At 32.7% G+C, this 23586-nt stretch overlaps 2 protein-coding genes across 2 annotated transcripts; both read right to left on the bottom strand.

The window, feature by feature from the left end:
• Nucleotides 1-4621: 4621 nt before the first annotated feature.
• LOC133200827 (putative nuclease HARBI1) lies at nucleotides 4622-5461 on the bottom strand. Its single transcript, XM_061336643.1, has one exon. It carries the CDS (start codon nucleotides 5459-5461, stop codon nucleotides 4622-4624), a length of 840 nt encoding a protein of 279 aa, XP_061192627.1.
• A 1505-nt stretch (nucleotides 5462-6966) lies between these two features.
• On the bottom strand, nucleotides 6967-22423 carry LOC133200826 (rhodopsin, G0-coupled-like). Its single transcript, XM_061336642.1, has 5 exons — nucleotides 22336-22423; nucleotides 13306-13468; nucleotides 10640-10767; nucleotides 8695-8906; nucleotides 6967-7365 (listed from the first exon to the last, which is right to left on the bottom strand). Exons 1-5 carry the CDS (start codon nucleotides 22421-22423, stop codon nucleotides 6967-6969), a joined length of 990 nt encoding a protein of 329 aa, XP_061192626.1.
• Nucleotides 22424-23586: the final 1163 nt, after the last annotated feature.

Below are 23586 nucleotides of genomic sequence, written 5' to 3'. Positions count from 1 at the left end.
CTTGCTTTGATAAGACAATTATCAGGTATTTTGGTCTGTACCATTGTGTACATTTCGAGAAAGGAAATTACTTGTTAAATAAAATTAATAAATGATGGTTCTGACAATTAGAACACTCAAAGCGTCAAAGATTTCTTCTTTTTTTTAATCTAAACCTAGAGATCTTGGATCCGAATTAAGAACTATACTGTGCACATCAGAGTTTTAGGTCAGTTTCATTTTCATGAAAATTTGCATTTTTATCGGAGTTTCTGCTTTTCATGGATCAATAATTTGATCAAACCTCTGTTTCCATTTTTTTTTTTTTTTTTTCAAAAATCCAATTTGGATATTGAATCAATACAGGATGCACGATAGCAGAGCTAATGATAAAGTTTTAGTTTCTTTCGATTCTGAACCGAAAATGGAAATCTTTTGAACAAATTCAACTTTCCGATATAACATTTAAGTTTAGAATACTACTGTGTATAGGTAGTTTCTGAGTGGGCGTTTTGTGGCATTTTAACCCCGTTTAATTTAAATTATGGCTTTTTTTTTTTGTAATTTTTGTAAGTTTTTTTTACATGACATTTGACGATTTATTTCTTTCAGGACCGTTTTGAATTGTTTATTTTTAATTTTATTGAAATTTGAAAGGATAGTTTAAAATGAAACAATGTTTTATACGATTTTAAAGATTTCTCAGTGATAATGGCCTTTAATGAAAGCAGATGTAGACATTGTAGTTATCAAACAAGTAAATGTGACTACCATCTATAATGCTTTCAAAATCTGCTTCTATGAATGTATGCATTCTTTAAGTTTGTCGTGGCCAATTGTGGATATATACTGTATATCGGGTTAATTTTACTCCTGCAATTTTTTTACGAATTTTTATCGTAGGTGTTTGAATGTTTTATATATTAATTTGATGCTGTTATATTGTCATAATGGGTTTTCTTTGTTGAAAAAGATAATGACATATTTGCACTTCATATATAAAAAATTACCCTCTCCTATATATATGGGGTGCGTTCCTTTCACGCTTCCGAAAGTCCAGAACGCGTAGAATTGCAATGGAACGATTTGGAATCCGATTCCGGACGGATTCTCTCTATCCTTTCTAAAGAGGTGGTGCAGCGGGAATTATTACGTAACAAAAATGGCGGAGAAAAACGTGCTTTATCAATGTGAAGACTGCAATTTGTACTTTTCCAGCTTAGATGATGTTAAAATGCATAGATGCACAACGGAATCAAGTGAGTTTTGTTACTGTGTATACGTTTTACTGCAAATGCTTATTTAAAAACTTAAATTTATAGGGATATTTAGTGCGCACCTTATTAGCCATCATAAAGGCCCAAGATGGGTCAAGAAAATCTTAGATTTTTAAAGGGAAAGTGGGGGGGGGGGGTACAAACCTAAAAAATGACATATTTACGAGGAAAAAAGTGTATTAAAAAGGACAAGTAAAAATTGTAATAGTAGGGAAAGGGGTCGATCACAGTGGCGATCTTTTTTCGAATCTCCTCGTCTTTTTGAAAGCATATCCAAATGGTATTAACTAAATGAAGGTTTACCTTTTAGCACCCCTCCCCCTTTTTAATTCTGCCATTTATATCTTTTGCAATTGAGTTTTATAATTTGCAATGCAGCAGTATGTACTTTGATATTAATGTATACTATTAGTATAAAAGATATTTTTTCTCATTTAGGCGGAGAAAATAATTCCATCCTTGTGACAAAACAAACAGCACATGAAATTAATGCCGAAAGTCAAATGAAAAAACGCACGATAACCCAGTGCCACAAGTGCAGCATATACTTCAACGACATGGAGTTGATGTCTGAGCACATATGTCAGAAACCACTAGCAGGGACACCATCATCAGGTAATTAATGTTAAAGTTAAAAATTTTACAGATTAGTATACCTGGGAGGTTGCACTTTCAAGAGATTAATATTTCCTCCTCCCATAATAAGTAGTAACTAATTTTGTACTAATTACATAGGAGTAGATATATTTCACATCAAGAGAAAAATATTGAAACTGTTACTCAAAAGAAGTAATTCTATATAGTATATGATCTTCATATTCTGGAATAAACACCATAAATAAATACATGTAACAGGTTGTGTCTAACATGTATTTTTTTTAAATGTTAAGCATTGAAAGTATATATTTATTAATTTTAATGTTTTCTAGGAGATGAAAAGGAGAGTAAAGTTGCCTCATGCAGTACTGCGGATATAGGTATGTCTTGGACACGCTCTAGTACCTTACTTCTAATAACCAAATACAAAACATATCAAGAGAAAATTAAGAAAGGTTTGATCAAGAAGAAAACCATGTGGGAGGAAATTGCCACAGGGATGAAAGATGAAGGATACTCCTATAATCATGAGCAAGTCTCAGGGAGATGGAAGACTTTGCAGAGAGGATACAAAGCAGTCAAAGACAATAAGAAGAAAAGTGGAACTGGAAGAAAGCGTTTTGAATATGAGTCTGAATTGGATGAAATATATTCCAAAGATCCTGCCATTACTCCAGAAGTAACTGCCTGTAGCACTGACTCCAAAATTTCTGCAGAAGTTCCCAACGATTCAGAGGATGGTGACGATGAGAGTTCAAGGTCGTCTACGCCCACACCATCAGGTTCAGGTACTAATCCAAAGAAAAGAAAGCGTACATCTACTTCAACAGAGGTCATTGATGTAATGAAAAACTTTATTGAAAATCAGGAAAAAAGAAGAAAGGAGGAAAGTGAGCGTAAAGAAAAAATGCATCATGAAAAGATGGATTTGATGAAAAAACTCATTGAGACAATGGGAGCACATCACTAGTGAGTGTTGTGTTCCTTATACCTTGGCTCAGCACAAATATCCTTACATGATAAAATTAAAATATGCATATGGCTGAAAATTATTATTACATGTATTTACTTGTACTTTTTGTGTAAATCCTTAGAAAATTGAATTATCTAATTTTAATTTTAACATTATTATATTAAATACATGTACACATTTAGTTCCTTGAAATCAAAGAGTAGGAAACATTCCATTACATGCGTTTGGTCATTATTTTTACAATACATGTACAGTCATGTACTATTGTTACATTTAATCCATTTACAAGTTCTTACTCCATGTTAAAGATTACATATTACATGATCTTGACTTTGCTCATAGGAACTCCTGTTTAATTTTTGTTGATATAATCTCTTTTCAGGTGAATGTGAAATCTGCATGGAAGAAAGTCATCCAAAAGAAGTAGTGTTTGTTGACTGTGGCCACCTTGTGTGCTGTATTCCATACAGCAAAGCTCTAGAAGTCTGTCCAATATGCAGATCAAGAATTGCGAAAAAAGTTAAAGTGTTTTTTACATAGACTCTTAAGCACAAGGGCACAAAATAGTGAATGGTTTCTTTCATTTTTTAAAACTTGTTCTGAGTTGTGCCATAAAACTTTTCAAAGTATTTGTGGTAGGATTTTTAATATTTCGTTTTATCACTGAAAGCAATGCAGTTGTTTTTGTTTCATCTGTTTGTTGATTTTTTTTCTTGCAGAGGAAAAGTTATTCTCCTGAAAATTCAACTATGTACTATACATTACACAAACTGTTATTGGATAATTGCTAGTCAGAATTGTTTGCATTTTTTATTTTGTTTTGGTACAATTTAACAAATAGTTTTTATTATTTGCTACAAACTCCCAAACAGGTTATTTTCATTGTCATTTTTCTATTTTATTATGTCCAAGTATTAAACATTTTTTTCTACATTAGTTCATGATTACTTGCTTGGAACTGAAAAAAAACATGGATGGATAATGTATTACATGTAATTTAGATTTGGCTACAGCTAAAAAAAAAACTTTGTTTGCAGTTGTTTACCCACAATTCTAAGAGTGGCTAGATAGTTGTTTTTTTTTAAAGAAATAGTTTGGCTTTTATACATTACAAATCTTGTGACTTTTAAAGGATGCTTGAATGCACCAACCTGCTTTATTTGAGTCCCTAACCAAGTTCATTGATGGACATAATTGAGAACTAAGTAAAATTTTTGTAATATTTATTGCTTAGACAACTAAATTCTCTTAAACTTAAGTGTTAAAAAATAAGTTTGATGAATAGGTGAAATGGGGGTGGGGGGGGGGGTGGGGGGTTAGATTCATTGAATCTATAAGTGGATTTGTAGGCAGCTGCAATGAATAATTAATTTTTTGACCTTGTATTACGTTCATTTATGGCAATGTCTATTGGAGAAACAATCTTTTTTTTCTTCCATGACCATGATATATTGAACTTAAGTATCATTTGTTGTTATTATCTTTTAAGCTGTAAGGAAAAGAATGTTTGTGGCATGTAGTCTTAATACATGGATTACAATGTAAATTTCATCAAAACATCTGTAAAGGACTTTTTACAGCTGACTTTAAATACCTGTCAAGATATATCTTACTCTTTTTGACATGTTCCATAGTTTTATTTACATAAAAAAACATATAAGTTCGATTTGACATCTTTTGTTGAGTTTTGTTACATTGTTATATTTTTCTGTATTAAATTGTATTGAACAGTTACTGTATTCTTTATTGAATATGATGTTTAAAAACATGATGCATTCATTCTGAAGTTAGCCTATCACAAAAGATTCCTGGCTATTTGATTACGTTTCTGTACACCCTGGGCTTCACAGTCCTGGATTCCTGGAACATTATAATTTGCTGCAATAACATCTTGCTGAATGAAATCGTCGACTTCATCATGGTTGAAAATGCAGACATTATGTAAAACACAAGAGGTCATGATAATTTTGACAGCATACTCAATTTTCTGGGTTTCCAGGAAACGCAATCGGCGGAATCTACCCTTCAGAAGAGCAAATGCTCTCTCAATTACCATTCTGTTGCTGGACAGGTAGTTGTTATAGCGGCGTTGCTCGTGTGTCAGGTGACCATTGTCTCGGTAGGGAGTGAGTAGCCATATTCTTAGTGGATAGGCTGCGTCAGCTATGATATGGTATATATTTGGAATCATTTGTAATCCATTTTCCCATAAATCGGAATTCCTAAGAACTCTTGCGTCGTGACAGCTTCCTGGAAATCCGGTAAATACATGAGTAAACATCATGTCTTCCTTGCATACCGCTTGTAACTGCAAGGAAGGAAATCCCTTCCTATTGATGTATGAATCTCCATGGTTTGTTGGTTTTGCTATTCTAATATGAGTCCCATCTAATGCACCAGCAATCCCTGGAAATCCGTTCTTTTGCTGGAAATTGTTTGCGATTTGATTTAATTCATTGGGATTGGGCCATTTTATAAATTTTGACTTGAGATGAGTTAGAATTGAATTCATAACTCGGTCTCTAGCCCTGATTACCGAGGATGGCGAAATGCCAAAACGGTCTGCTATCCTGTCAATGCTGTCGAGAGTCCCTAGGTACCATAATGTGGTTAAAATATCTTTTTGTGGAGACATTCGTTCTTTACCGCCATTACCGTCTTTCTTCATCTCTGGAACTTCCTCTAGATATGAAGAGAGGATTTGAAATGTCTGTCTTGACAGTCGAAACATTCTTCTAAATGAAGCATCAGAATAAAGGGGAACCACATCCTCCACATATCCATATATTTTTGGTTTTTCTTTCTTTCTGTAAATAAAAAACATCCAAATGAATATTTATTTCATATGCCAACCTCATTTAGTTTTTTTTTTTCATTTTTGTTTCAATACTAATACCTAAGCCACTATAAAACACACGTGATCAAAAACCTTTTAGTTTTTAATTGATTCATAAATAGCCTTTACTTACATAGCGCCTGCTAGTGCAGGTAATAAGATATTTTCGTCCTCAGAATCAGAGTCAGTGTCGGAATCTTGATATAAAAAAAAAGCAGACAGGTTTTCCGCCCATTGGCAGCCATGTTGAAAATTTCTCTTCTGTTCCGGTTCATTCCATTCATCAAGGAGAACAGAACGTCCGGAATCGAATCGGAACGAATGAATGGAACGCATCCGTAGTTAATTACAATGATTAGGAAGACTATTTCTGAATAAACTTTGCAGAAGATATAATAAAGGCTTTTAAATTATGCATTCCAGAAAATGTTTATCATCGCGCAATTTTTTCTTACTTTTAAATATATGTGGAGAACTAGTGTATTCTTACAGTTAAATAAAACTGTAACTACAGCTGTAAAACCTACCTTTAATAAGAGCACTAATGAATAGTCAACTGATCTACATAGTAATTACGCTTCCTCTTCAATGGAGCCAGACCTAGTGTTCTTCTTTGTTGATAAGATAGGTTTGTATACTTAAGAAGAGAGTATGTTATTTGTCATCCATCCAAATCGTCAGTTAAACGTCAGATATAGTTGAAATTCAATATAAATAGCTCATTATTTTCCAAAATCTAATTCTAATGTATAATGGATACTTCAATATTCAAACATAGAAGCACTCAGAAAGGAAATAAAACTGTATTTAAATAAATCTGTCCGATGACTGCTTTTATTGGATATCAAATTTTACACATCTTGGCATGAAAATTACAATGTCTCAGCCACAGAATTGTGACAACTGAAGATAACAAGATGCGAATATAAGATGAATCAAACATACCTTATGATATATAAAATGACTTTTTTCTTTTCAGATAGTAAAATAGATATGGAAAGTTTTTGGAAATATACTTGTTTTCCAATCCGATATATCCATACCTGCATGATTTGATTTACTTATCTAAATACTGTGGAATCATTTAAATTCGTGGGGGTCAATGTTTGTGGGCAAACAAAATTTTGTTCGTTCGTGGGGACGTACTTTCGTGGGTAAGTCGTATATACAGAAGATTCAATGAAAAAATGTTGAAAAAATAATTTTTCGTGGGGGACCAACGTTCGTAAATAAGGATGACCCACGAAATCCACGAACGTTGGTCCTCCACGAACATTGATCATTCCACAGTAGACCTTTTTTCATTAAACACCAGTTTCTTCCACGTCAGAAATGGTTAGTGTAACACCTTTTAAATTGCTGTGATGTTGTTTTGTAGTTTGTGTCACATTCCTCTCACCTGTGGAACACCTGGGTAAATCTGAAGGTTCCACACGATTGTTAAACTTCACCCTGCTCATGTATAGCCTCCCAGAATCCTCGGCATTGTTTTTCGTGCACGAGGCGAAGCCCCATTTGAAAGATTTGAATGTATTGTGGCTTAGAAAGAACATAAATGGATTGTATGCACAAGAGGATTTTGCGAATAGTGTTGGTAGTAATGCGATCGGTGATGTGATGTTAATACCAGCTGCAGCTACTGTAGACAAGATGGCATAAGGTGTCCAAGTAAATACGAATGTCACTGTCATCATGAGGGAAATCTGCCAATAGGAAAAAAATGTAAATCAGTAGAAATATCAATTGTGTTGATGACAGATGTATGACAGTGCACGTAGTTTTACAATAAATGCAATCGCTCAAAGACGTTGAGAACTCTCGTTGACAGTTCTTTGGAACATACATGTAAAGATAAACATATCCTGGCATAAAAGATTAATTGTTGATTAATAATAACGATTTACTATTTTTACCCACCTTTGGATGATACAAAGTAAAGAAAATTGTGGGTAAATAAAGTCAATATTTTTAACCACCTCTCGATCATTTGTGTTTGTAGATACAAGTAAATATTTGTAACCACCCATTGATCATAAAAAAAATTTTAAATAAAAATTTATTGTTGTTGTAGATAAAAGTTATTTGGCATTTCAACTTTAGTTTTTAATCCTTTCCTTTAGAATAACCTTTCCTCAGAGTTTTGGTTGACAGTATGATTGCTATAAAGTAAAATATTTTAAAATAAAAAATGGTCTACATGGACTTGAATACCATGTAATAAATCAATAGCAGTATCAAAATTTAATCTTTTTCTAATAAAAAGTTTATGTGAGAACAAAGGTAAAATTATGGTTATGCAGAGGACATTCGGGCAAAATTTTAATTTTTCATTTTTAACATTTTTTTTCTAAAGATATTATTCTGAAAGTTAAGATAATAAGATTTTTAGTATAATTTATTATATATTATGAAGAATGGATAAAATAGACAGAGGAAATTTGGACTGGAATATTTAACAAGCTTACTGTACAAATTTTGTTTATCTATATTTTGGCAACACTCATCCCTCTTCAATATATTTCATCATCCAAAGAATATTGTTTTTGTTATATTTTGTAATTAAAGAAAACATTGGTGAAAAAATGGAATATTTTCCGAGAAATACTCATGGGGCCACTAGCATGATAAGTAGGTCATTGACCTAGTTATTTGATAGTGTTAATGAACTCTATAATCATAGGGCTTCTTCTGAAATTCCTCTATTAGTACAATTATAAGGTTCATAGATAATCAAAGATGTTCGTAAGCTTGGGAAAACTGAACAAGAGTTAAAGTGCTGACAACAAATTTACTTTAACTTGTTTTGAAAGAAGTATTATTTATATACTTTTCTGAAATGACATTTAGACTATCATCACAAAATGAAAAATACTTGACCTAAAATTCTGAACACTCCTTGGATTTCTTACCCTTGTTGCCCCTTTCTCTAGGTTATACAGGAACTTGGACTTGTTCTCGGTATCGCTGGGTTGGGTAGTGGAGGAGAGGCGTCGTGCATGGTTAGCAATTTGACCGTAGGAGAAAATCATGACGGTCATCGGGAATATATAGACAAACAGCAAACACAGCCATACATAGGACTTATCACCAAGCGAGTGACCAGTCCAGCGAATACTACAGGTTATGTTGTACGGCTCCAACTCATAAGTGTTCCATCCCAGGAGTGGGGAAAGAGTCCAAAGAATACTGAAGCTCCAGATCGCCACTAAAGTTCCCAGGATCCGCCCATACTTTACTCGGGCTACTGAAATGTTCAGATTGAGGTTTATACAAGTGAGCTGAAGTTAAATGTAGTACTTCTATAATTTTTAATTTTAATTTAAACAATATTTTATTATGATTAAACATAACTTGATTGGACAGCAGGCACTACCTATATAAGTCCTCTCCACAATACAGGTCAAGTCATACATGTTACAGTAAATATTAATTACATAACATTGAAAAAATATATACATGTGTATATTCTAAAGAGATTTATATATATATATATATATATATATATATATATATATATATATATATATATATATATATATATATATATATATATAAAGAAGACAAAATAAGTAGGGAAAAAATATAAATGAGCTGATGATACTATATAAGTTTGCATTTAACATATATGACTGATAATTATAATAATACAAGTATAAATGTGAAAGTTAATAAGAACACATAAATAGATGTTGGTTCTGTGGTTTGACAAAATTAAAAAAAAAAAGAATCAATATCATGCAAATCTCTTTGTAGATGCAATAAATTCTTGAACAATTTTAAATACGGCAATATTTTGGTTGTAAGTAAGATTATTGTCTCCATTCAGAATAAGTTGTAAGGATATAGGCATTGGTAATTGCAAAGTATTAAAGTTTTGCATAAGGTTTTGCCTTTGTACACAATATTTTGGACATTTCATAAAAAAGTGAAATGATGTTTCAGAGCTATATCCGCACATGTCACAATTTTAATATTCCCTTAAAAAATGATTAAATAAATCAGCATTTAAATTACTAGCATTATTTCGCAATTGACAATATAATATATTCATTTTACGACTTCCATAGTTGTAATATTTCTTAGGTTTTTTCTTACATACGTAGGCATAATGGTTTTATCATGTGTTTATAAGTAAAGGAAAATATTCTGTATAGTAGACTTAGGACCTCATTAGCTTCAGGTTTTTCTGGCAATCGTAATGAACTAGAATTCAAAGTTTTATTTTCACATAATTAAAAATTGATTGTTGTATTGTTTGTAGCTAAAGTTTTTTTTTCTTCTCTTTTAAAGGGCCACTTTTCACGTTTATTCAATAAAATTTGTTTTTAAATCATTTAATCATTTAATAAAATCATTAAATCATTTAATAAAATCATTAAGCTTTTTTTCTTTATTTTAATTGTAATGTTTCCGCCAATGTACTGTAGCTGAAAGAAGCCATTGACAATGCTATTGCCTGTTTTGTCTTCAAATTCTTTGAAAACAGATCAATGCTCTGTAAACCCAGAAGAACGCTGGGCAAAAAATTTGCATTGAAACTTTGATTTAGGCAGAACTATTGGTTCTAAAACATAAAGAAATCAATATATTTCGACAATATACCGGTTTAGTTTTAAATATGGAAGTCGCCAAACGTGATCTGTTGCATACTACCGTGAAATCACTAATTTCTGTGAGGTTTCATTTTCGTTGTTTTCGAGGTATGAGCAGACCCACGAATTCATATTCACCACGAAATGTAAAATGTCATATACATAACTACTCAACAATTCTTTCCAAGAAATCAAAATTGTTTTTCCTCAATCCATGAAAATTGAACCCCACATAAATATGTGATTTAACAGTATGTTGCGCTGCTGGGCTTTGTCATTGTTATCAGAAATACATTGTGTGAAGTTTCTTCCCTTTTATTGATCCTTGTCAGATTTATCTCTCTAGGAATTCTTTGAATTCACAACAATCCTAATATCAACTTACTGTATCTGTTCTTGCAGACAATCTGGCAGCGGAAATAGCTAATAGCGGCATAAGTCAAAATGTTGTTGCAAGCGCCTGCGAAACTGATAAAAGCGTACAATTGACAACCTGCTACTTCGAGGTTCCACCTACAAATATAATCATGTTGAAAGTTGAGCATATTGCATCTCTATATATTTATAAAACACTAAATACAGAAATGACCAAAACAAAAACTTCGAGATATGTGAAGATTCGAGATATCCATGGTAAAATACTAAAAGAGTGAGGGATTGGAACTTCCAAATCACTTTGACATATCCATGGTATTCGAGATATCAGTGTTCGAGATACCGAAGTTCACCTGTATTTCAATCATTTATTACAATAGAAACAGAATCTAAACATGAAAAAACATGTTTTGCTGAAAACAAAAAAGTGTGTGTGTGTGAGGGTGTGTGTGTGTGTGTGATTCTAAAAACCTCTCTTAGAGATCCACTCCTCATTTTCACAATCAACACTATATGTAGAAGATCCCATGGGCCTCTACACTCACAATTCACAATTTTCTTCCCGTCAATGTAAACCCTTTATATGACCATCATACTACAGTCCATGATTTCAAAAATTTAAAATAATTTATATGGGCTTGGTGAAAATTTAGCAAATTGTAACCTTTGTGTTTTTACGAGGGTTATCGAAAGTTCGTGGACTATGCCAATATTCGTTATACTATCCTCAAGAATTTGAAATGATCATATTATCATATGTAAAAATGTTTATTTTGTTTAAATGTGAAGTTTCATTCCATGTGATTTAATAGACTTAATGTTATTTAATTTTAAAATCAACACGTTTTGTAACCACGGAGCAAACTCAATAACACCGCAACGTCAAAAACATACCGACATGAGGTTCTCAAAAATACTATTCCTATACATTGCACGCTGTTTTGCCCAATACCAGTGCACTCATTAAAAACGTTTCTCTATCACTTGAAATCAATTTTGCTAACAATTGTTCCAGTAGTATCATTTCGTTTGTCAATGCTATATAATTTTTTCACTGCGTAAATGGGCTTTCACATGATCAGCATCTGTGAAGAGCCAAACTCTTAGCATGACGTTACTAACTTTTCTATGTTTTTGATATAATTTTTACAAATTAGCATAGTAGTATATCATTCAAATATCGCTTGTACCATGTACACACACATGCATGGATCGCTTTTGACATATTTCCTACTTCCTCCGGCATTTTCAGATTTTTTGCTGGAGTTTTCCAGAGCACAACACAAAATTGTATGGTTAAGAGCTGCTCCCTGACGTTCTACGACGTCATCTTTTTTGCCTTTTTCAATGAGGACTACCTATCTTCTGAAACCGATTTCTTTTCAACGATACAAAATATTAAGTCATAAATTGGAATCGGATACAATTGTTAATTTGAATGTGTAGAATTTTTTTCCTTTTTTTTTCGGTGTCATTTTACAGAAGATATGACTTCAGACATTATCTAGTGTCTTGATTGTAAATTACGAAATTTTGACCTGCTCCATGATCCGTATTTCGAATGTTTTAAGTCTAGATAATTTTGAAATAAACCACGATATTTTAAAAGTTTTTAATACACATCGTTTGAATTTACCGTTGAAATATTTCATCCAAATTTGGATATAATATGACGTTAAGTAAGAAGGTTATGACGATAGTCCACGAACATTCCGAACAACCCTCGTACAGATATCTGTATGGTTTGGTTTAAAAAATACTCTTAGCGGTTCCACTATTGATTCCACTGGTAGAGATCACAATTTGCATGAACTTAAAGTACATAACATGCGATTGTTTGCATACAGATTTTAAATTACATGTATTAATAAGAAGATTTTGAAGATTTTTTCCAGTATATTTTTGTTAATACATTGTTATCCCATTAAAGCCTTTTTCCAAGCCAAGGGGGTCTTTTTATGAAGTAAACTGGAATCTAAAATTCATAAATTTGCTTGCATATTAATTTGACAAATTATGGTCCTATAGTTCTTTCCATGAGAATCTTAAGATAGTTTTCCAGACACTGTATTGGCTGCTTGAATATATTTGACCTATCATGGACATTGCTAATCATTTAAGATTTCAAAACATAATATCCCTACGTATTTCTATGTAAATTTTTGACGCCTTACTCTGGCCCAATCGGTCATGATTTGAACCAGTATAAACAAGCTTTTACTTTTTTTTTTTGGTCTTGTCTGTTTTGAGAAGGAGCTATTTAGCTTATTGATTTTTTCAGCTTTGGAAGGTGAAATGACTATTAATTAGAATAAGCATTAATTTAATTACTTTCACTCAAGGATGCTTCATGGCGAGTTTAATGAAAAATGTCTTCATGGCTTTGGAGAAGTCCAAATTGTTAAAAGTTTTTCACAGACAGACAGACAGATGAATGATGAAAAAATTTTATAAGAAAACAAAAAGTTCAAATAAGTCAGATAAAAATCTTGCAAGTACATATTTCATGTTATTACCATGAAAAATCTCTTAATGACATATAGCGAAAAATGAATTAAATGTTAGAAGTTCCAAATTCTATTAGAGGGATTATTTGCCTACCTATAGGAAAATACATGTATATTTTTGTGCTTATTTTAATGAACATGACCATTTCTTTAACATTACAACACTTACCTCTTGCTAAAGGCGGTGGTCGCTGACATTGGAAGTGCCAAAAGAGAAACTGTTAGATCCGCCACCGCTAGATTGACAATGAACCAATTTACCGGTCTCTTGTACAAGCTCTTCCGCCAGAATACAAAAAGAACGAGACAGTTTCCAAACATGGCTGTAGGGGCTGAAAATACCAAACATATACTCGTAATTGTTAATCTTCATTAAACTGTACATGGTTGTTGGCCTGTTGCTTTTTTTATTATTATTATTTTGTTCTATTTCAATAATCAAGTTGAAGGTTTGGTCATATTTGGCAATAAAATATACTAGCCTTCAGCAATGTTCATTCATCAAAGTTTCGAAAGTTGAATGGTTAACTGGTCCTTCGGACTAAGTGAATACTAGCATTGTTCTAAAATACTAAATGATCATGGCTGATATTATGAAGGCCAGTAATTGTCATCTTAATTTCAATATATTTCTGCATCATTCCTCTTTAATTACGTGTTCATCGATCAATTGCATTTCACTAAGTACTATTTATACACAGTATTTTCACCAATCAACCAATCAAAGTCGGAATGTCAGTTGTCAAGTAACATACAAGTTATAGATCGTAAATATTTTTTGTCATGAAAAATGGCAAGTGTCTTTTTATGACAAACAAATGTCAGACATAATAATTGATAAGAGACATAACGGTTTAATTAAGGAAACAAGTAGATACGACTGAATAGAAATCTAATCGAAAACTTAAGATTATTCTAATTGATGTACAGAGATACAAAAACAAACAATCAAACATAAACAAATCTGGATATCATTATAATTTGGAGAAAGACTACTATTTTACTATTACAATAAATGGGGGGGGGGTGTTTTATGAAATGTGAAGATACCGAAGACTAATCATGCTCAAATATCCAATGAAACAATACAAATTGTACGCAGAGCAAACAAGGAACTCAAAGCATCAGAGGTTGGAATCAGGTGCCATTGAGGATCATCACCTGTCGATCGGTCACACCCGTCGTGTGTCCTTTGTCATGATCGGGTATGCCGAGAAATCTGCAGATCATTCAGTATGAAAATAATGGCCTAACAATTTGTATAAAAGAAGTCAGTCAGCATTCGACCTAACGACAAATTGTATTTGCAGACAAGGTCATTGTATCGACCATAGAATTTCCCCAATGTTGACATTAACCGATATCGTATATACCCTTGTATCAACAACTTATTTGTCGGTACACTGCCTCATTTTAAAATTGTTCTTAATAAGAACATTGAATTTTCTTTAATCTTTATCAATAGTAAACACAGTAAATTGCAAAATTTTAAGGAAAAATATCTGACAGTTTGCACAATTTTGTATGAATTAACTCTACTTCTGGCCCCAAGACCATAAACTGAGAACAGACTTAAGTCAAAATTTTAAATCAATATAACTTCTGAAATAATTTCGATAATGAAATAAAATTTTCATCATATGTTTTGATTGGAATATTACACAAACCTGCAAATTTTTAAGTATGTGTGTTAAATAAAACACAAGATATTCAAAATCAAAATTTTTACTTAAATCTGTTCTCAGTTTATGGTCTCGAGGCCTGGTTTCTTGAACAGAAGTTGTGTGAGTCTGCATCCTTTAGTACAAGAAAAAAATATCCATATGTATGTCTTCTGTCTCCTCAAGCTTTTAACTCCGGAACCCCTGATTGAAAATGTATTCCAACTTAAATATGTTGTTGACTAAGATTTAAAAGATGTATCTTGATGATGTTGATTCTTAAAGGTCAAGGAGGTCATGTGTATTATAAGTGGAGAGATAAGGGTAAATTATAAAAGGTAAAAATATAACTATGAGTTGTTAATTTCATATAATAATCGCCATTTACATTATGAGTGTACAACTTGTGGTTGTGTGGATGTGTAGGAGGGGGGGGGGGGGTGTTGAAGCGTCAACAGCAATGAATAAAACCCCGAATTTGTAAACCTACACAAACGAAACCGAGACAGGCCTTCTACAAAAAGACTGATTTTCACCTCTTATGCCGAGTGGATGTTGATGGAATAGACATTACTTATATTTAACTGCAGAAATCACAGGATATTTTCAGAAAGGTGTTTAATGACATTGATTTTCCGTGATGACTGTATAATGCGAGACTTAACTCAAATTATCTCTTACCAAAAAGCCGCTTTCTTAACAGTTAATCATCCCATGTATTGTAAATTAAGTTGTACTTAAAATGACAAGACTCTTATCACAGCACGTAACTTACAGTAACTTACTGGATTTCACATGGTTAGTTCTTTAGTTTAAACATAAATTATTCCTCTGGAATAATGACCATAGTGGTTTCCTTATTTTTTACAGATTACGAATAAAAAGAAAGTGTGTGATTAGCCTCCTCAAAGAATAAGTTTGACTTTTGAAGTAATTTAGATTAAAAGTAATCACTTTATTAAAATTATTGATTTATTTAAATAAGGAAAATTAAGGAGGATGGGGCGCTTAAAATATGGATTTCGAACTTTGATTATTAATTAACTGCAGCTTTTAATGTTACATTTTGCATTCTATGTATCTCTAAATAGCGTTATACATTTAACATTATATAAAAATCTTACAAATCTTAATTATTGCAACCCTGCATAAACAAATGGATAAATTAAAAGACTAATACGTATGTGTTTGTTTAGTGAACCAAGTTATTGTTTATTATTATCATTAAAGATAATCATTTCTCAAATTTGAGAAACCTATGGCCCCTTTCCTTTACCAGATCTTTACTTTTGGCTTAAAATACCAATTCATCACCAATTGTACTGTAATCAGTACTAAATTTATTTTTAAAAAAGTCATTAATGCCTAGTTAATAGAGCATCCTAATGCAAACTTTAATTTGCTCGATTTCATGATGTGTTTTCGTGGTTATCCACGAACCTACACCTTATTTGTCGAAAGAACGTGATCAAAATTCTATATTCTCATGAAAAAATGTGTAAAACTAAGCGTAAGGATTAGCTTATTTATTTTTCTTAAAAAATACTCAAAAATATCAGTAAGAACATTGGCCGAGCAATAACATGCTCGCCTGTGAAATTCCTGCATTATCACAAAATGTTGTGAGATACGCCTGCGGCTTTGGCCAAGATATTGCCACACAAAACATGCTAATGACACATATAAAACGTAATTTTAGCCGTGACTTTGATGTAAGACGTGTTATATGTAAAAGAGCTTAATGATTGTGATTCCGGTATTATTCCTGCTAACACTGAGGAAGAAAACCACGATTCTGATTCAATTAATCTGAGTACCTGCAAGGATATCACATGTTTGTTCGATTGGTTGAGTTGATACATGTATATGGTGCATAAATCATATCCTTATACATAATAGGTTTATATGATTTCACCTCTGTCGATCAGATGACTATGTGTCTTAATTATTACAGAGAAATTATAGTGCAAAATTCATTATGGAAAGTTTGCTCCAAGTCATTCTTAGTATATATTCAAATGTACAAGAGAGATTCACAATCAGTATTAACTATTTTCTTTGAAGTATATAAATAGGGAGAGATTCATCATCTTTTTTTCACATATTTCGATAGCACAATGCTATGTACAGATAGAGTGCAAAATTTATACATATGCTACAAATGCTTTGGATCTTCGCCGGTAAAGTGAGGATTTTTGACTGTAAAATGATATCTAGGATTTTATAAGTTTCTGTTAGTTTTTCTTCCAGCAGTCCATCCGAGCTGCAAGAGAAATAGTAACTTCATTAGAACTTAAGGACATACGCAACGTACCTTACCTAATGATAATTTTTCAAGATATTCTTTGTTTTAGATTAAAGTGCCATCAGATGTTCGTAGACAAAAAATCAGCATGCATTACCAGGGGTTTTGAAAAGATAACAATTAATGAAAATTCCTGTATAATTGAAAGAAAAATATACAAAAATTACTGAACATATATTCAGTATGTTTTTTTTATCCAAAATTGTTTTAGAAGAAGTGTACAACAGCATATATAGACATTAAAATGTAGCACAAAGTTCCTTTAAGTATTGGAACTCTTCAACTCCAGGGAAAAAGACAATTAAGTTCAAACTACGTTGGGTATGTCCTTAAACAATTATAAAGTCGCATGTGTACGATATGTCTTTGCTTCAAAACATTGAAGACCCGAGTTTTACTCACCTTGCTTCTCAGTGGTCAGATCCGAGAGAAAAGAGAATGTTATACCAGCACGCAATTACTAGTATATCAAGGAAGCTGACAGTGAATTAAACAAGAGGTCCTTGGGCTTCAACGCTCACCTGAGTCACTTTGGCCTTGATGTTCCTCATCAGCAGATCGTATGCAAAACTTTGATCTCCTATTGTGGCCCCACCCTTGCCCGGGGGTCATGATTTGAACAAATTTAAATCTACACTATCTGAAGATGCTTCCATATCAATATTACTAATCAGGGCTTTACTGTTCTTGAGAAGAAGAATCAATTCCTATAAATTCCTCTGTAAAATTTTGATCGCCTATTGTGGCCCAACAAAACACTCCTCTTTCTAGAAAAGGGTCATGATTTGAAGAAAAAAAAACTTGAATATACATTATGTAATGAAGCTTTCCTTTAAGTTTATTTTTTATTGCGCAGTAGTTCTTGAGAAGTTCAAAAGATGCAATTGAATTTTCACTAAATTATCTCCCTTCACCCAAGGATTCTATTTGGCAAGTTTGGTTGAAATTAGCCTAGTATATCTTGAGAAGAATACGAAAATTTGAAAAGTTTACAGACAGACGGACACCCTTCGATCGGATAACCTCACTTGAACCTTTGGCTCAATGATTGACTATTGGTGGTAATAAAAGTACCGTTTGAGCCTTTGACTCAGGTGAGCTAAAATGGAATGGACCTGATTCCCAGACTCTGAGGACAAACTTCACATTCATCAATGTCTAGGAAGAGTTCTAAATGTTCATTACAATCAAACACACAGTTTACCTGCTTGCAGTTTAGGCCGCCACTTTAGGGATAAGAGAAATGCCATAAACTACGTTCTGCATCTTCTTTGACCCATTAACCTTAGTTTGAACCCTGAACTCATTTGTCATGAATTTCACAAATTAGAAAGATAATAATTAATAATAGTTCCAAAAATTGCAAGGGGAGAGAATCATAGAGGTTGTATTTATTTTAGAAGATTTCTCGTAATTTCTTTGGTCAAAGCGTACGAGAACCTAGAACTTCAGTGGCTTTGTTTCCGTTTGGATAAAGAAAAGAAATTGTGGAAAACTGACTAAAGAGTTTTGGGAAATACAAAAACGTTCTTAAGTTTACAATCTGTAGTATGAAGGATGGAAACTAATGGCTCTCCTGGTCCTGGGTGACTCGAGTGACCTTTTTTTCTGAGACTTGCAAAACAAAATCTCATTTTGTACATTTTCTTCTACACTGTAAATTGTTCATATATATGTAGCAGATAGATTTAATTAATACTATGTCCAAGCTAAGGTAAGCTCGACTAATTACATTCATTAAGGTTCATTTTGACTCGAATTTGAACTCCTTGTATAATTTCTTCAATGAACAATACTGTTGCAAATAAGAAAACGAACTTCAAATAAGATACTATTTTGCAATTACAGGTAAGGGTTAAATTTTGAATTGTATAATATATATTATCACCCTGAAAGGTGAAAATTGAAAAATATTTAAGAAGGAAAAAAATCCTGTCAGTCACCTTCTGTGTAGGTGACACTTTGTACAGAGCTTGTCTGTTAATGGATGGAGGCGCTCCTAGTGTTAATATGGAATGTAATGTCAGATTCTTCGTGTTATTAAAACATTAATAAAAGGAGAGGACTCTCAAACTTAACACGAATGCACTTATCGTAAACTGTAGCATAGAATAAAAAGATATTTTGAACACCAGTTCGACTGAAATGTGAATATCAAAAGAAACAGCAACGATTATAAACCCGTTCAACACTAAGAGTACTCAGGTGTGGTCTCCATATAACCATAAACAATTGTGATAAAGTGATATCCTATTAACTTTATATGAAAATTTTACTCTATCTCCTAAATCTAATAGTTTCTTCTTTTGCATTCATAATAGAAAGCTTTTTTTTAAAAAAAAGAAAATACATAAAATTGATAATAATGCATATGCTCATTATTTGATTAATATTGTACGTTGAGGAAACACTGGAAAAAGCTCAAATTAGACTCAGCAGGGGGCTAAACTGTACGTTCATCTGGGTTTTTTTTAAATCATCATGACTTTAAAAAAAATTAATATTCATTGATGCAACCAAAATCCACTTCTTTTCTGGAAACAAATAACAACACAGCAGATCAACATACAATTATTTCATACGCATAGTTCCTTCAGACCATGACCTTTCGTGTGACAGTGTGCAATATTTTGGTTTCAAAACGATTTATGTTCTCTGTAATAAAATTTCAAGAAGCATAACATTGTAAGTCGGGGTAAACAGGCTTAGAAAGTAACACTTAAACATTAATTAAGAATAATTTTAAAAAAGATTTGTATTTCTTTTTTAATAAACGATAAATATGTAACGATATCTTTCTTTGTTATGAAATATATGGAGATAACGAACAGTATTCAAGCTCAAAAGTCCATTAAACAATACAAATTTTGGAGCAGAGCAAGCACGGACATCTAAAACATCAGAGGTGGGATCAGGTGTCATGGAGGAGTGAGCTCCCCCTGCCGACCGGTCACACCCGCCGTGTTCTCCTTGTCATGATCGGGAAATAACGGAAAAATTCGTCGACAATTCAGTGTGTAAATAATGACCTAACAATTAGTATGAAAAACGTCAGTCAGCATTTGACTTGGTGATAAGTTGTATTTGCTGACAAGGTCATTGTATCGACCATAGAACTTAACGAAATGACGACTTTAAACTAGACTGCTGATATTCTTGTTTCATCAACTTTTTTGTTAATAACTTACCTCGTTTTAGAAATTGTTTATACGTAGAGCATACCCTTGCGTATCGAATCATCTAAGAGATATAGAAGATTTATCACTATATGAAATCATTTGTCCTTAATTGTAAATCATCATTTCAAAAATTCAGATTAATTGACTCAAATGTCCTTTCCTGGGCACTCAAAAGCTCTCAGAATGAGAATTCACCAGTTCTGGAAGAGCTTCGCCACATTTATTAGCTTCAACATGAAGTAATTCCTTGCTAAGTCCCTGTTTTTTTTGTTTTTTTTTTTATTGTTAATTTCGTTAGAAGAAGCTTAGTGTGAATTTCGATGTAAGAGTTGGACTATTATTACAAAATTAATTTCCTGAGAATGTTTTTCATTAAAAAAAATCTCAAAGTCTCCACCTTTTCATTATACGTCCCCGCTTAAAAAGCTTAAAAAACGGGGGTGTATAGTGATTTCAGTGTCCGTCCGTCGATCCGTCTAGCTGTACGTTCGTCCGTTCTACACTTAAGGGTACCCATCTCATATCATATTCGGATGTTTTACTGACTATAGACGAGAAGCACCAACTAACAACTAAATCATATGACAAACGAGAAGACTTCAGCTTTTTCTTCGTCAACTTTCCTTATTTATGTAATATTCCATATAACCTGCATTTGGTGGTTACGTTTCCCAAATTATTCGATACTCAAGAGCTTGCTCTGAGTACGATCAATTTTTAAACCCGAGGAAGACTACTGACACATAAGTTTAAAGTCAGCATTCCGTGATTTCTATGGTCGCCATAATGACTTCGTTAGCAAATAATCCTATTATTGGGTGGTATTTTGGCTGACGTGTTTCATACCAGTTTTTAAGCCTTTGTTGTTATATTTAATTTGACTACGGAATATTCCTTCTACCTGATCAATAAATAGGAGTCAAGGCAGCTGTGACTAGACGATAGGGGATGCTTACTCTTCCTAGGCTCCTGATCCAACCTCTGGAATTTCCAGGGTCCGTGTTTAAAGCCCTGTTCACAGATTTGTATCCTTTTCAGATTGTTTCAGATCAATCAATGTTCGTTATCTCCATCCTTTTCCACAACTCTTCCTATACGACTGAATAAAATTCAATGAGACATTCACAAAATCATGAAGACATAGGGCCATTGTACACCTTCTATTTTACCTTTTGATCAGATACATATTTCGGCTTTCACATATCAAAACATGGACTTTGCTATTCTTTCTATAATATATGGGGTACACATATCTTATCCGCAACGTCTCCTTTACCACTGAATAAAATTTAATGAGACTTTCACAAATATTTTTTATTACAGAGTACCATTGTGCACCTTCTGCTCTATGTTTTTTTTTATCGGACAGATATTTGGGGTTTCCCATAGCAAAAAAAAAAATGGACTTTGCCGTTATACTCATATGGAAGCGGGAGGTATCATTTTGTGAGCTCAGTGTTCACAGTACCTCTAATTTTTATTTGTGATACACTGCACTCTGAAGTTTAAACTGGATTACAATGTCGGGTCTTGACTTAGAAACTACCTCCCTTGCAAAAGTTTCTCTACCTAGTTTGTGTGAGGATGTTAAAATTCAGTAGTTGTTGGAATGAACTTGTCTACAACATTGGAATTTTGTATATGGTATTTTGATGTATTGAAATTTCTCCATTGTACATTTCTTATAACAGGGAGTATACATTTTGTTTTGCTTGTGGTAACTAACTTTCTTCATTGCACAGATTCAACAAAAGCATAATTTTCATTAAACAAAATAATTAAAATAATGCCCCCACATGGGAAATGATGTCAATTTTGTGAAGTAAAGATGCATTAAAGAAAAACATCTCCATAATTTCAAAAAAATTATACGAGTATACTAGTTTTACATTATGTAGGTCTTTTACATTTAAATGTCATTTTCGATAATTTCAAAATGGTAAAAATTTTCTTTTTCCTATTTCAAAGAAGTAAACAGACATTTCTATAAGCATATTGTAAAGCACTTGACATTGAATAAAACTCGAAAGTACATCAAAGTGTCAAGAACTTACCCAGTGTAATAAGATACACTCCTATCGAGACGTAACTAGCATCATTTAACGTCTCCCAGTCCACCACCTCACTACTGTTGTCCGTCATTGCGCTCCAAAATCTAGCGCCTCTCTCACATCTCTGGATTTGACGTCTAATCCAAACAGGTCATTTCTTATTGACATTCTCTCTCTCTCTGTGATCGTATTGGGTTGTCATTAACTTCACAATAGAATTACTCATATATATATTTATTGTTGCCATGGAGATGGATATTATCTCCTCTTTGTCGTAAAAACCAGTCTTTGTAATTTTCACGTCGTGGCTGATTTCAAGATGGTTCCATTATTTCAAGATGTTTGTTTTATTTCTTTATCAAAATGCAAGTTATAATCAGAAGCATTTGAGTCATTTTAGTATTTTTCACATTATTTTTCCTGACAGCAAAATATTAGTTTACTGAATTTGAGGTAAAATAGTGCAATAAAGCATTAATTTGTACATGCTAAAAAGAAGCATCCAATTGTTCAAAGTAGCAATTCTTTATAAAAGTTGAGACCTTTTTTGTATCATTGTTTCTTGTACTTTTATTTTGACAATATTTTCTTGTCTAATATTCACAAAAAATGATTTGATATGTTTTTGTAGACCTTTTCCAGAAGGTTAGTTTTATTTCCTCATACCTTTTTTTACACTTTAAAGCAGCAAAGATGTAATCGGATAAATGTACTTTGAAAAATTAAACGCTTCAGATTAATGGTTATAGGTACATTTATAGGGGAAAAGAGAGGCAAAATGGTAGTTTAAATTTAAATGGAACTTTTACTATATAGCAACACTGTTGTTATTCCTTAAAGTAAATATTACCAGAAAATCAAAACGGTTCAGGTTGTGCAGACAACTAGTTATGCCTGGTTAATGTTCCCCTATACACGTTAAGTAAAAGGTCTAATATATATGTTTATCCCTGAAGGAACTTTCGTTGTATTGAAAGCTTTTCGCATTGGAATTTTACTATATAGTAAAATACCCGAGGAATATTTACTTTATAGCAATTAATCCGAGGGGGAATGTTTACTATATGGTACACATTCCGGCGGAAAGTCTGCTATGCGGAAGGTTTACTATAAGAAAGCTGTCCTTTAGATGAGACCGTATAAACTGAGACCCCATGTCGCAATAGATTCCAGCAAAAAAAGATCCCTCATTAGTACTGCTAAAAGGCCACAGGTGCCCAGTAAAGGTCAAAATCTGCAGCCTTCCACCACTAA

The sequence above is a fragment of the Saccostrea echinata genome, unplaced genomic scaffold, assembly GCF_033153115.1.
Source record: "Saccostrea echinata isolate AGI-Se365-2 ecotype Australia unplaced genomic scaffold, CSIRO_AGI_Sech_v1 ptg000041l, whole genome shotgun sequence".
NCBI classification, from domain to species: domain Eukaryota; kingdom Metazoa; phylum Mollusca; class Bivalvia; order Ostreida; family Ostreidae; genus Saccostrea; species Saccostrea echinata.
Note: the sequence above shows the minus strand (reverse complement) of the source record. Positions and strands in the feature narration are given on the sequence as shown.

Bases quoted from the DNA above. Each gene is read 5' to 3' on its own strand.
- LOC133200826 (XM_061336642.1), bottom strand. From the start codon at position 22,423: ATGACGGACAACAGTAGTGAGGTGGTGGACTGGGAGACGTTAAATGAT. The intron at 8,907-10,639 runs GTAAGTTGATAT...TGAACATTTCAG, and splicing joins TGTCTGCAAGAACAGATACA to TAGCCCGAGTAAAGTATGGG. The intron at 7,366-8,694 runs GTCATGATTTTC...TCCTATTGGCAG, and splicing joins TCTATATATTCCCGATGACC to ATTTCCCTCATGATGACAGT.
- LOC133200827 (XM_061336643.1), bottom strand. From the start codon at position 5,461: ATGTCTCCACAAAAAGATATTTTAACCACATTATGGTACCTAGGGACT.